Source organism: Vitis riparia, chromosome 9 (genome assembly GCF_004353265.1).
Source record: "Vitis riparia cultivar Riparia Gloire de Montpellier isolate 1030 chromosome 9, EGFV_Vit.rip_1.0, whole genome shotgun sequence".
In the NCBI taxonomy this organism is placed as follows: Eukaryota; Viridiplantae; Streptophyta; class Magnoliopsida; order Vitales; family Vitaceae; genus Vitis; species Vitis riparia.
In genome coordinates, this window is record NC_048439.1 from 11,465,569 (window position 1) to 11,479,794 (window position 14,226).

At 31.0% G+C, this 14,226-nt stretch overlaps 2 protein-coding genes across 2 annotated transcripts; both read left to right on the plus strand.

Annotated features, from left to right (window-relative positions):
- The first annotated feature begins 254 nt into the window (after positions 1-254).
- On the plus strand, positions 255-3,774 carry LOC117921507 (putative disease resistance protein RGA3). The gene is made up of 2 exons (XM_034839393.1): positions 255-3,088; positions 3,658-3,774. The coding sequence occupies exon 1, from the start codon at positions 342-344 to the stop codon at positions 2,022-2,024; it is 1,683 nt and encodes a 560-aa protein (XP_034695284.1). The 5' UTR covers positions 255-341; the 3' UTR covers positions 2,025-3,088; positions 3,658-3,774.
- On the plus strand, positions 2,077-3,048 carry LOC117921804 (putative disease resistance protein At3g14460). Its single transcript, XM_034839764.1, has one exon. It carries the CDS (start codon positions 2,077-2,079, stop codon positions 3,046-3,048), a length of 972 nt encoding a protein of 323 aa, XP_034695655.1.
- Positions 3,775-14,226: the final 10,452 nt, after the last annotated feature.

The window sequence follows — 14,226 nt, forward strand, 5'->3', positions numbered from 1 at the left end:
TTAATTTTAATAATATATAAATTATATATTTATGACGTCACCGGTTCGACCGCGGTTCGACTGGTGAACCGTGAACCGGTAATTTTTCCGGTTCAATGACCGATCCAGTTCCGAAAACATTACACATAAGGAGGTGAGAATGTGAACACAATGTAATGATTTGACAACCTCACTGACCCGGCTCCGATAATTTAAACAAATGACCCCACACGCCTAAATTATTCAAGACCTGCTCCATCCTTCAAGTCATCCAGTCTCCCCATCTCACTGGTCTTCTTCATTCATCCTCCATTCCTCCTCATTCATCAATCCCATTCCCACCTTCTTCAACCCGGGCCCTAATGGCGGATGCTCTCCTTTCTATTGTCCTAGAGCGGCTGGCTTCTCTTATTCATCAGGAAGTTTCTCTGGTTGTGGGTGTTGATACAGAAATCCAAAGCCTCACCGACACACTCCAGGTCGTCCGAGCTGTTGTTGCAGATGCAGAGAAGAGACAAGTGAAGGAGGAACTTGTCAAAGTTTGGTTGCAGAGGCTTAAAGACATCGCCTACCAAATGGACGACGTGCTGGATGAGTGGAGCACTTCTCTTCTCAAATCTCAGATTGAGAGAGCTGAAAGCCCTTCCATGTCTAAGAAGAAGGTAAGCTCCTGCATTCCCTCCCCTTGCATCTGTTTCAAACGAGTTGCTGGCCGTCGTGACATTGCTCTTAAGATTAAGGATATTAAACAACAAGTTGATGACATTGCAAACCAGAGCAATCGGTTCAATTTTACATCTAGATTTAGCAACGAGGAACCACAGAGGCTTATAACTATCTCTGCAGTTGACATTTCAGAGGTATGGGGTCGGGATAAGGACAGGGACACCATACTAAGGCAGCTGTTGGGTAAGAGTTGTGATGAAAGCTTGGGCCTCTACACCATCTCCGTGGTTGGGATGGGAGGTATCGGCAAAACAACTCTTGCTCAACTAGCCTTTAACCACGATGAGGTGAAGGCTCATTTTGATAAAAGAATCTGGGTCTGCGTTTCTGATCCTTTTGTCCCAATAAGAATTTTGAGGGCTATTCTTGAAGCCCTCCAAGGCCAGTCTTCTGATCTCCATGATCCTGAAGCTCTACAACAAAAAATTCAAGAATCTATTGATGGGCAAAAGTTTCTCCTTGTGCTGGATGATGTGTGGACCGAAGACTATCAGTTGTGGGAACAACTCAAGAATTGTCTCAAGTGTGGAGGTGATGGGAGTAGAATTTTAGTGACCACTCGCAGTGAGAGCGTTGCTAGGATGATGAGAAGCACATACATGCACTCCTTAGGAAGCTTACCATTAGAGCAATGTCGGGAATTATTTTCCCAAATAGCTTTTTGCGGGAAGAGCACCGATAAAATTGAAGAATTAGAAGAAATTGGCAAAAAAATAGCAGACAAGTGCAGGGGCTTACCTCTTGCTGTTAAAGCTTTAGGGAGTCTGATGCAGTTCAAATATTATAAACAAGATTGGGAGAATGTGTTGAATAGTGAAATGTGGGAATTGGATGTTTTTGAGAAAAAACTGTCCCCTGCCTTATTGTTGAGTTATTATGATCTGCCCCCGCCACTTAAACAGTGCTTCTCATACTGTGCGGTCTTTCCCAAAGATCGCACCATTCCAGTAGTGGACTTGATTAAGCTGTGGATGGCACAAAGCTACCTGGACTCTAAGACAGACAGAGAGATGGAGGCAGTTGGGAGAGAGTACTTTGAAAACTTAGCAGCTCGGTCTTTCTTCCAAGATTTTGAGAAAGATGTGAAGGGTAACATAATAAGCTGCAAGATGCATGATATAGTGCATGACTTTGCTCAATTTTTGACCAACAATGAATGCTTAATTGTGGAGGATGATTGTGAAAACCTAAAGACAAACTTGTCCCGTCAAAAGGGTCGTCATGCAACTGTAATTGTGCATGGAAGTATCAGATCCTCTCTCTCCGTCAATAATGCGAGGAATTTACACACTTTTAGTTGTGTCAAACAACAGGTTTAGAATTGACTCATTTCCACTTGATTCATTCCAGCAATTCAAATATCTTAGAGCAATGGATTTGAGCGAGGACACAATTGTAGAACTCCCAAGGGAGGTGGGTGAATTCATACATCTGAGGTACCTTAATCTATCACGTTGTGTGAGATTGGAAACATTGCCCGAAACAATCAGTGAGTTATGCAATCTGCAAACCTTAAATATTAGCATTTGTCTGAAGCTTACAAAACTACCTCAAGGGATAGGAAGTTTAATTAATTTGAGACATCTTCAAGCCCAGTATTGTTCGCACAGAGGCCTGCCTAAGGGAGTCGGAAGATTAACATCTCTTCGAACCTTATCCGGTTTTATTGTTGGTGATGAGAATGGAAGTGATGTGTGCAAAATAGAAGAAATAAGAAACTTGAAGGAGCTTAGAGAGCTTGAAATAACAGGATTGAGCAAAGTGGAAGATGCAGGGGAGGCTGAAAAGGCAGAATTGAAGAATAAGAAACAGCTCTCTGATCTCACATTAGATTTCGGACCATTGTTGAGTCAACAACCAGTAGGGATGAAGGAAGTGGCTGAAGCCCTACAACCCCATCCAGACTTAAAATGTCTGCAATTAAGCGGGTATCAAGTCGAGGAATGGCCCAGGTGGATGATGGAGCCATCATTACTCCAACTAACACATCTTTTCCTTTCACATTATCGAAGATGTCAGTGCTTGCCTCCTCTGGGGGATCTCACATTTCTCGAGATTTTGAAAATAGATTTCATGATGAAAGTGAAATATGTTGGTGGTGAGTTCTTGGGATCATCATCAAAAATTGCATTTCCAAGGTTGAAGCATCTGTCATTTGCAGCCATGTCTGAGTGGGAAAATTGGGAAGTAAAAGAAGAAAAAGGGAGGAAAGTAATGCCATGTCTTCTTTCCTTGGAAATAGATCGCAGTCCAAAGCTTACGGCAGTACCGGACCTCCTGCTCCAGAGGACACCACCAATTAAAATAAAGTGGGATAAAGAGGAAATAGGTGGAAGCTCTTAACATTTGTCCATTGGCTCGGCCCTGGTTGCCCTCCATGCAAGTAATTATTCTATTTTCTTTTTAATTTTGCTTTTCTATAATTATTTATCTCATCTCTTTTTTTCCTTTTTCTTTTTCCTCTTTTATAAATTTATTTATATATTTTGGCAATTCCTTAATTATTTATAAATGTAAATTCATATATTTGTCGTCCCTTATTTTTTAAAATAAGAAGCAATAATAACTTTTATATAAAATATATCATTTTTAATACAAAATTATGAACTTATCCTCCATATATTCTTGAAAACTACTTTCAATATAAAAATAGTAAAATTAATTTTTTTAAATCATAAATCTTTGAAGGTAAGTATGTAAAATTTTCTTTATTTTAGATATTAGTTACTATTATTTAAAAATAAAAAGTGCATCAAAACCATAGCAGTTTTCCATTTTAAATCAATTTGTTTTTCAAAGTAAAATTTTTTTAATTTTAATTTTTTTTTATTTGAAAGAAATATAATTTAATTTCCCAAAGGCTTGAGAAATAACGAGTTGGAAACCTCTATTCCTTCCTCAAGTCTAAAGTCAAGATATTCTCTTTTGACTATGGTAATTGATGCAATGCAGGTATGAAACGGATCCATCCATGGAGCATATTCTATCCAAAACAACCTTTCAAATGAAGAGATGTAATTGAGTTTTTGGTACGAGAGTAAGTCCATGATGGTATTGGATTATTCTTTAGTCTTTCTTGTTTTTTTATTATTATTTTTCATTTTTAAAATTTTAAAATTAAAATACAATTTAGTATAGGAAGTACTGCAAGAAGGAAATACAAATCCTATTTTTTTTTTGTTTGATATTTTTTGTCAAATAAAAATAATAATAAATTTGAATAAATATATGAGAAAATTTTAGTGGGTTTAAACATTTTTTCAAATTTTCTTTACTTTGTCTTTTCTTTCCGCCCCCCCCCCCCCTTTTTTATATCACATTTAATTGGTTCATATTTTTTACTCAAACTTTCGAAAATCTAAATGCAATTCTATAACTTAGATAATTTGTCACATTGCAAATTTAACAAATTTTGTTTATATTTGTACAATAGATTTTATTGTAAGTGAAAATGGTTTGATAGCTTATTCGAGAGAAAAAATGAAAATAGTTTTTTTCAAAACAGTTTTTAAAACAAAAATAATAAACGTTTTCATTTTTAGTCATTTTAAATTTCTTTTAGGCTATAAGTACAAGCCACACTAACTAAAATCCACGGAAATATATATAAAAGAGAATGAATACATAGTATTATTATTGAAAGGATCTTTTACTTCATTGAAGGGAAAGAAAACACATAAGTTATGTTTGTTTCCACGAAAATATGAGGAAAAATGCAAAAGAAAAAAAAGTAGAAAGGAAAAGTAAAAAGAAAAAAAATGAAGAAAAAATATTTAAAATCAATAAATTTTTTATATGCTACTTTAAATTAATTTTATTTATTTTTCCTTATCTATGTAAAGATCACATAATTTAAAAATGTATAAATTTATATCTAATTTTAATTATATTTGATTTTCTTTCTTATTTTCTCTATTGAAACTAAATATGAGAAAATCATTTTTCTTAATACTTTCTAGGAACCAAATATAATTATAATATTTTGTTGAGAGGATCTCTCAATTATTATTATTATTTTGTTATATATACTACAAATTAATAGCGAGGGTATTTATTTTGACTTTAAATTTTTGTTTTTGTTTTTGTTTTTGTTTTGCCAGTTTATAATATCTTTTATTTTTTTAGTTTTACAAATTAAAAGAAAGCGACTTTTTTCTTTCTTTCTTTTGATAGTTTACAATTATTTAAAACCTTATTAATTCCACTATTTTTAAAAGAAAACACTAACTTTAGTTGATTAAAATGATTGATTTTTCAACAATTTAGGAAAGAATTGAAAATGATGACTATCATCAAAATAATGAAAGGCTCAAAATGAATAAAAGTATTAATATTGTAATTTTTAATCAAATGAGGATAAATAATAGTCATAACAAAACACTATGCATCCTTCTTTTAATGTATATAGACATTAAAAGTAATTTATAATTACAAATAAATTTAAAAATAAATATCTTTTAATAAAATATAAATACTAATATTATAATAAATTTATAAAATATGTGTAATTAAGAAATAAATCATTTTTGAATATTTTTGTATTAGTTAGTGGAGAAAGAATAAAAAAAAGTAGCTCATGTCATATTTTATTTACTTTTTAGTGGATTTTTTAAATTAATTTTTATTTTTCCATATTTTCCTTTTATTTTTAAAAACACCTTAAAACAACTTCTATCTATTCTCTAAAATTATTTTTAATTTTGATATATTTTTAAATATTATTTTCAAGGAACAACTATCAAAAGAGTCTATAATGTTTTCTTTTTCTAAAAACAGAACTTTTTTATTTTTAAAGACAAAAAAATATTTCTTGGTTTGTTTGGTGACAATTATTTCACTTCCCTTATGCGTAAAAAACTTTTAAAGTAATTTTCCATAGTAGACTAAAGACCAACTTTATATTAATTGAAATATTTCAAAATGTTGTATTTTTTCATTTTTTTATTTCACATTTTTTTACATTAATTCTGAAATTTATTATAACCTAGTATTTATTTGGAATTTTTAAAGATCAATTTTCCTTATAATTTCCTGAAGGAATATTTCCTTCAAATTATTAAAATTTTTAGAATGAAATGTATAGTTGAATTAGAAGGCAAATGATTAATGATAGTCTTGATATGTACATTAAAAAAATGTTTAATGGAAATAATAAATGATGATAAAAAAATAATAATAATTTCCACCTACTGCCTACTACCTACTAGTAGAAGTTAGAGGAGGAAAATCTAGTGTAGCTAGTAAAAGATAACAATCTAAACGTCCAAACCTGCATGCAAAGGATAAGGCTTTGTTTGAAACATGACAACTTCTGAAACTCCAAGGTGATATTTGATACATTGGAATAAATGAATTTGCTGATTCTATTTCTTTTTTGTGTTTAGATGTATATAAGAATGTAAAGTTAGAATAATATTTTGTTTCAATTTCAATGTTAAGTAAAATTAGAAATGAAAACAAAAATAAATAAATAAATAAATAGATAATAATATATGTACTTATAGTCTAAAATAATTTTTTTAATTTTTTATTTAAAAACTCTCACACTCTTTAAAATATCTTTTTATTTTCATTTAAAAAAATCCTTGAGAGTTTTTTTGGTTAAATGATAAAAACCTATTTGGGTGTGTGATTTAAAAATAAAATTATTTTTAAAAATTTAAACCATTGTTTAGTTGTTCTTTAGAAACAATTTTTTTTTTTTTTTTAAAAAAGTAAAATAGATAATTGTTTTTCCATTTTTTTCACAAGAGAAAATGAATTTCAAATCAAATGAGACTTTGTATTAAATTTACTAATAAGTTTAATAACTTTAGAAAATAATTTAAAACTCATATATATATAATGACTACAAAAAAAATAATAAACATAATTAATGCTTTAAATTCTTTAATAAATTTTGTAATTTTTAAGAATAATTTAAAATTTAAAAAATTGATTAATTAATTATAGATTAATAAAATAATTCAAAGTGTAATCTCCATAATTGAGTAATAAATATATGCATATAATGAAAAATTTGACTCCTTTATACCTTAAAAGTTCGATTTGATTTTTTTTTAAATTGATTTAAAATATAATAGTATTAGCTATTATTAATTTTGAATAATTATTCTTTATTTTTGACAAAATAAATTAATTATGTTTTTATAAGATGTCAATATCCATATTTTAATAATATTTATGAAATATATAAAATAGTATTAGACTTCAAGCACAGAATGACAAACTTTGACGGACAATCTGAGTTTTCATAGGACTGCTGTTGTTGACCATGGCAGAAGAATCTTACCTTTTTCTGATTTTTCTTCCACATTATCAATGGATGGAAGAGCCTCTTTCTGCTCATTCTTTATATTTTTGATGATTTACATTTACATAATTCCCATCCAGAGTTCTATTCTTCAGAGCAGTATTGTTCCCATTGGATTTGAATTAATTCTTTTCCCAAATTTTTAAACAAGAAAAATGGAGTTTCGAAATGTACAAGTTTTTCTCTAATTTCCATTATACCTTCAAAATTTACAGACGCTTACACATGTAAAATGTGACTCAGGCTTTAGGCATGGTAAATCAGGAGCAATAGAATTAGATCAGGCGGGCAAGAATAGCCAGAGAAATGTCAAAAACAATAAAGATAGCAATGAGAGCTTAATTGTGCTCACATGCTGGAGCAGAACACTCTGTCCACCACAGCTTCTTGCTAATTTTATTGGTTTTATTCATTCTTAAGATTGGTCCTGACCTAGTAGCAAATTCCCAAAGGGGTCTCAAGCAAATCTAGCTCTACTATTCTAAGATGAATGAACTGAAGATAGCATTATTGCAGAAACTGGCACGCTGTGTATCATTAGTTACAGCAAGGGGTGAAAAATCTCAAGACTTCAGAAAGACACTCAAACCATCTGAAGAGAGTTTCAGCTAGAACGGCTAAAACTCCACACACTTTGTTGTGTCCTTCAAGTCCTTATAATCAAACTTAGCACTCTTCTTTTTTTGCAGACTAATTGCAGTGTTACCAGTTCCAGCATCACAGAAATTAGGCAATTCCAAGGGTATTGCACTGTGTATTAGAGCCCAATTCAAGCCTTCGAAGAAAGAGGGTTTCTTCATATCTATGACCCCTTTAAATGTTTCCAAGCAATCCTCTGGCTCCTTTACTAACAGCCCCCTATTTAAATCTCTTGCATGAAAACTAACCATAGGGGCTTTTGGGAATTTGAGGCTATGTGATACCACACTGGCTAATGTATCTTCATTTCCTGAACCCTTCAAGGTTTTCTTACTATATAAAAATTTTCCACAAAGGATGATCTTGACGGGATTGATACTTTTTAGCACACGATCATTATTCAATCATATTGTGCTACCCATAAAAAACCATAGTTTTCCAGTTTCCTCAACTTAATGAATTTCAGATTCAATCATCTTTCTGCCTTCCTCTCTTATTTCAAATAGTATCAACTCCCTACTTCTAAGTGTCTTTGTTCCATATATTTAGACTACCTATGGGGCTTTTCATCTACTATCTAAACCTTACCTTTATAGTATCTTCACACTATTCCCAACTCATAAATCTTAACCTCTATAAGGTAGAGAAAAAAAGGCTACTTTGAGGTATATCTTAGTAATCAACTCTTTCCTACTATCCAAGTTTGATTCAGGCTCTCACCAGGGTTGCAATTTATACAACTCTAGTTGTGTGTCTATCATGCTCACAAACCAAAACCATTGTACAAACACCTTGGCTTGTTACAACAATGGAGCTCATATATAAACTATCAATTAATTTAAATCAAAAGTGCCTTATTTGCTTGTTAAACTACCATGAAAATCAAGATTGCCTACAATCAAGTTTTTGCCCTCACCAAGATAGGCTTGTATAACCTTTGTAAGCGGGTGGAAACACAATCAATACAAGAATGGTGCATTCTGTATTTGATAAGAACAAGTTCACAATGATAACATTACGTGAGACTAATAAGACAAATAAAATAAAGAAAATGATCCGCTCCTAATAAAAAGAGTGGCAGCAAATCTTTGTTGACAAATTTTAAGAATGTACTATGGAAATAAAAGTCTTGTAATTAAGGAAATGTTGTTGGTTTAACGAGGGAGGAAGCTAATACTCGTTCTCTTTAATATTGCATTCAGAAACTAGATGAGGTAGCCAGGAATTAGAACTCTTTTCCAAATACAAATCTTGAAGTCAATACATATGAGGCTTATTGGAGACATGTAAGTGATTTGCCTCTAGCCAAAAGTAACATTATGCATCCACACCCAGACATTCATCAAAGATTTTGCTACAAGCACACTTCAATAAAGATTTTTCCTGATGTAAAGCTTTTTCCTGATATAATTCAGACTAACAAGAAGCTCAATGGTTATTGCCTCTGTTCTTTCCTGATTTGCAAAGAAAATAATTTGTACTATAAGCAAATTTGTCTTTGAAACCAAGTTTTTTTTTCTTTTTTTGGACCTAGGTAGTTACATCTGTTCAGTTTTGTCGTAAAAGATTCTCTTTGTGGTAGGATATTAAGTTTCCATGGCCTTTTTCCAACACTTCCAAGTGAGGAATTTCCAAATCTGTTCAATGTCATCAATTAAATCACTATATATCCTAATGATTTTGTCAGGGACCCTTCCTCTTCTTTTGATATCTTTGCATAAGTCTATGGATTACACTAGATGGTATCGTATACATCTAAATGATGCAACCAAATTGACTATGACGAATGCAAATTGTTGCTTCTTCCTAATTTTATCGGTTCCAGATGTTGAGCCTGATTCTGTTGCAGCAGAGGACCTGAATAGATATTGTTGGTTTTATTGATCCTCAAGATTGGTCTTGCCCTAGTAGTCAAATTCCCAAGTGGACAACTTTAGAATTGACTCTGTATAAACATATCTGGTATTTGCGATTAGTTAATACACGGTCAGTAGATAAGCAATATATATAAACATACATTGTGTTTCTTGGAGTGATATGATAGATAGATAAATGAATTTAAAAAATGAAAAATAACAATAGAGAAAGGGAGATAGAAGGGAATGGCAATGTTTCTATTAACATTCAATCAAAATTAAAATTCTACATAATCAGCAAAAAAAAAAAAAAAAAAAAGGAAAATCAATTTAGTGACAATTATTATCCAGGGAGGTTTATCATCTTCTACTAAATAGTAAATACACTTATCCTGCATGTCCCTGATATCCATATCAGCTATTTAGGATGCCCCTTAATGAACGATTCCCAGGATCATCTTGTAGTCTTCTCTTTACAAGAGCAAAACCCAACTTGGACTTGATTCGAAAAGACCAAAGCTGCACTATTTCATCTTCCCTCATGCGATTCCTCCATGCAACCGAATTCCAATTGGTCACCAACACATACATTGAGGTAGAATTTCTGGAAGCTTTCTTCATGTTCCACTTCCTCAGACTCATGGTTTCCCGATGAAGGGAGAGCTCAACCAATATCACTTCTATATCTACACATTTTTTTTCCATTTCCTCCTGAGTTCAACCTCTCGCTCTCTTCAGGTGTGAGGAAACTTTGTTGTATCTGATTCAAGGGTATGGACAGATGGTTGTGACCGGTACTCACATCAATCTTGAAGAGAGGCTTCTGGATTACAAAAGTGACATCAGAACCCCCCAAAGCAAAGTAAATAGTTTGTACTAGAAGCAAATTTGTCTTTGAAACCAAGTTTTTCTTTTTTTTGGACCTAGGTAGTTACATCTGTTCAGTTTTGTCATAAAAGATTCTCTTTGTTGCAGGATATTAAGTTTTTTTGGCCTTTTTTCAACATTTTCTTCACTAAAGAAAATGAATTTCAAATTAAGTGAGCCTTTGTTTTAAATTTATTAATAAGTTTAATAATTTTAAAAAATAATTTAAAACTCAATATATATATATATATATAATGACTATAAAAAATAATAGAAACAACTAATACTTTAAATCCTTTAATAAATCTTGAAGTTTTTAAGAATAATTTGAAAATTTAAAAATTAATTAATTAATTATAGATTAATAAAATAATTCAAAATATCATCTCTAATTGAGTAATAAATGTATACATGTAATGAAAAATTTAACCTTAAAAAATTAAATTTGATTTTTTAAATTGATTTAAAATATAATAGTATTAGCCATTATTAATTTTAAATAACCATTCTTCATTAATTTTAACAAAATAAATTAATTATGTTTTTATAAGATGTTGATATCCATATTTTTATAATATTTATAAAATATATAAAATCATATAAAATAGTATTAGAAATTATTATTTTTGGATTATTATTATTATTATTAAAAAAATAAATCAATTAATGTTAATATCCATATTTTTACATATTTATTAAAAATGTCATGTATGATTTTATTATATTATTAATATTCATATTTTATAATAAAAAAAAACTATTTATTTTAAAATTTAAGAGGTGGTGCACTACAATCTCTACTAGATTGACCAAATGCATGAACCGACTGTGGACAAACCCATGACTTGTATCTTCTATGCAATTCTTAATACATACAAGTCATGTACAATGTAAGAGACATTAGCTGAATGTTCAAATCAATGTCAATACACCAAAAGGATATGAAGGAGATAGTTAAGTCTTACTTTATTACGTTATATCTTGCTTTTAGGGGTTCAATCCCAACAGAAATGGTATTAGAATCCCCTATCTTGTATCAAAATGCTTCTTCCTTCCTTCTTTGTCTCCTCTTATGCATCTAGGCTTCTCCATTTTGTTTCTATCATTTTTGTTTCTTTAGGTTGCCATGCACTCACATTTGCACCCATTTTATTATCTTTTTGTTGCATTTTCCACTAGATGTAAACATTAGTCCAACAATAAAGGCTTAATGTATATTTAAGTTAAAATGGTAGGGTTGAGGTCTACAACGACTTTGAACCTACAAATAAGACCCTAAGGTGTCATATATTTCCTAATTTCAATTAGGTCACTTATGACTGAGGCATGTGACAATAGGTATTCATAAGATAGACACTTTAATATTGTTGGAAATTCTAGATTGCTCTATTTCCTAGCCTTAGATTGGATAAAACGCATGCATCTATCCTTAGGCTTCTTTTGATCCAATCAAAGTGGTTATGAAAACCAATAAGATTAATTGATCTAGAGAAAAATAGCTCATACCTATGATCTGGATGTTCTTAAATCAATTTTGGTGAAGTTGCCTAAGAAGTTGTAAGTCTTGTTTACCTGGTGTCTTTCCACCTAATCTTTCCTCACATGGATCCAAACATGTAAGAGAATTGTGGGCTTCTCTTCCTCCTTGAGGGTGGTTAGGGTTTTTCTGTAGAATTTTTTTTTTTGAAAGAAATAGTGTCAGAAGTCTTAACCCTAAACCTCTAAGGGGTTTTATATAGGGTTCCTTATAGGTTTAAGTGATTGAGCCTAAATTGGGTTGGGGTCACCTAATTCATCCCACCTGGGTCCTAGTTAATTAATTAGTCCTATTAGGTTTCAATTAATTAATTAATTAGCCCAGTCTAAAAAAATAATTCATAAGATCTAATGCAACCTTCACTTTTACTAAAACACTCGTATACACACTTATCAATCAAAAACCCAAATCTCTCCAAATAAATCGTGTTACATGTAATATTAATAAACATGTTATCAAGGAATATGAGCTAAAGCAGGGATCACTATGACCCATAAGAAAATACTAACTCCCTCATAATTCAATTTTGAAGTTGACTCAACGTCTCACTATAAAGAGTTAATTGCACTTTGATATCCTATGATATTATAATGAGATATAAGAACCCAAATCCATGACCCATGTTATATATCTCAAACCCATGAGATATCATAATGTCTATCTTAAGTATACTTGTTGCCAACAACTTCTACCAATAGTGATAAAATCCATAGAGAATATATGACCACCTTAGGATCTTATTCGTATGTCAAAGTCATTGAAGACTTTAGCACTAACTCAGTATCCTTTCATGGTTGAGAGCCCATATAGTATAGCAACTTAGTGATATCATAATTACCGATAGTTAATGTTATGACTCACTGTAGGTCCTGTCCAATATGTAATAATACACATTAGCACACTTACCATGAGAATTCTATCCCGATGACTAAGACTCTTCATCCCTTCAATTAGAAGGTAGTGCACTACAATCTCAAATGGATTGCCTAAGTCCATGAGCGAGTTGTGAACCAATCATTTATTTGCAAGAAACTCATGACTTGGATCTTTCATACATCTCCTAATGTACCTAACTCATGTACAATGTAGAAAGTGTCAAGCTTAAATGCTAAGAGAGTATAATACTTGAATAGGATAGAAGAAACAGAGAAATTGGAATCATATCATTAAATAATAAATATGTTTATTATTACATCGTGTCATAATTTTAAATGTTCTATCCTAACAATGTAATCATATACATTAATGCAATCATCATGAAAAACTTATTTTAATGACCATAACAAGTCATCCCTCTAATTAGAAGGTAGTAGAATACAATTTCAAATAGATTGCCTAAATTCATGAACCAGTTATTAACAACTCATCAACTTGCAAGAAACCTATAATTTTGATCTTCCATTAGCTCCTAATGCACCTAAGTCATGTACTATGCAATTGATGTAGACCCAAATGCTTAAATAAATATTAATGCAAATATGGATGAAATAGTGAAAATAAAAATCGTAGTATATAGATATGTTAATGAAATCTTATTTACTTACATTATATCATGTTTTTAAGGGCTATATCCCAACACTTTGCATTATTTAATTGCTTATACCTTTGGTTTTGTTCCCCAAAGGCACAAAAACGGTACTCATATGTCTTTTTAATTTCAATAAGCACTAAAACATTCCACATGAAAATAAAAGTCTCCTACCTTCCCTTTAACTTAAAAGTATTTCTTACATTTTGTAAGAATATTTTGTAATATATGTCACCTAGATAAAAAATGTGAGGAGGTTGGAAACACATTCTATAGTTCGTTCATAAGAGCAAGTTCCCCATCAATGACAAGTATTCTTGGAAAGAAGTCTTCATGCATCAAATTTCTCAAATTTTGTAGACTCATGTGTATTTATCCTCTTTTTCACCCCCAAGATATGTAAATGCAATATCAAATATCTTATCCATTGATGTTATACCAACTATCTCAAGCAAAAGCATTCAATACTTGTTAGGCAAAATCCATGATCAACACCATTGGAAAGGTTAACAACAAATAAATGGGTATTGACTAACATTAAGTTTATAATATAGTCATTTTGTTCATCCTTCTATGTCATTCAATGTAGTTCAGCTCCATTAATTTATGCATCAATTGTTGCTTTTATGACCTCTCACCATATTCATTTATTTTATGTTTATAATTTGCATTATATATTATCCCAATGTGCTACAATTGAGTTCATTCCTCTCCTTGAAACTATTTATTATATTTTTTGGCTTAATGTCACTCTTCAATATTTTTTTGAAGATACTCATTT

What these genes read in the sequence shown, in the direction of transcription:
- LOC117921507 (XM_034839393.1), top strand. Translation starts at nt 342, where the DNA reads ATGGCGGATGCTCTCCTTTCTATTGTCCTAGAGCGGCTGGCTTCTCTT.
- LOC117921804 (XM_034839764.1), top strand. Translation starts at nt 2,077, where the DNA reads ATGGATTTGAGCGAGGACACAATTGTAGAACTCCCAAGGGAGGTGGGT.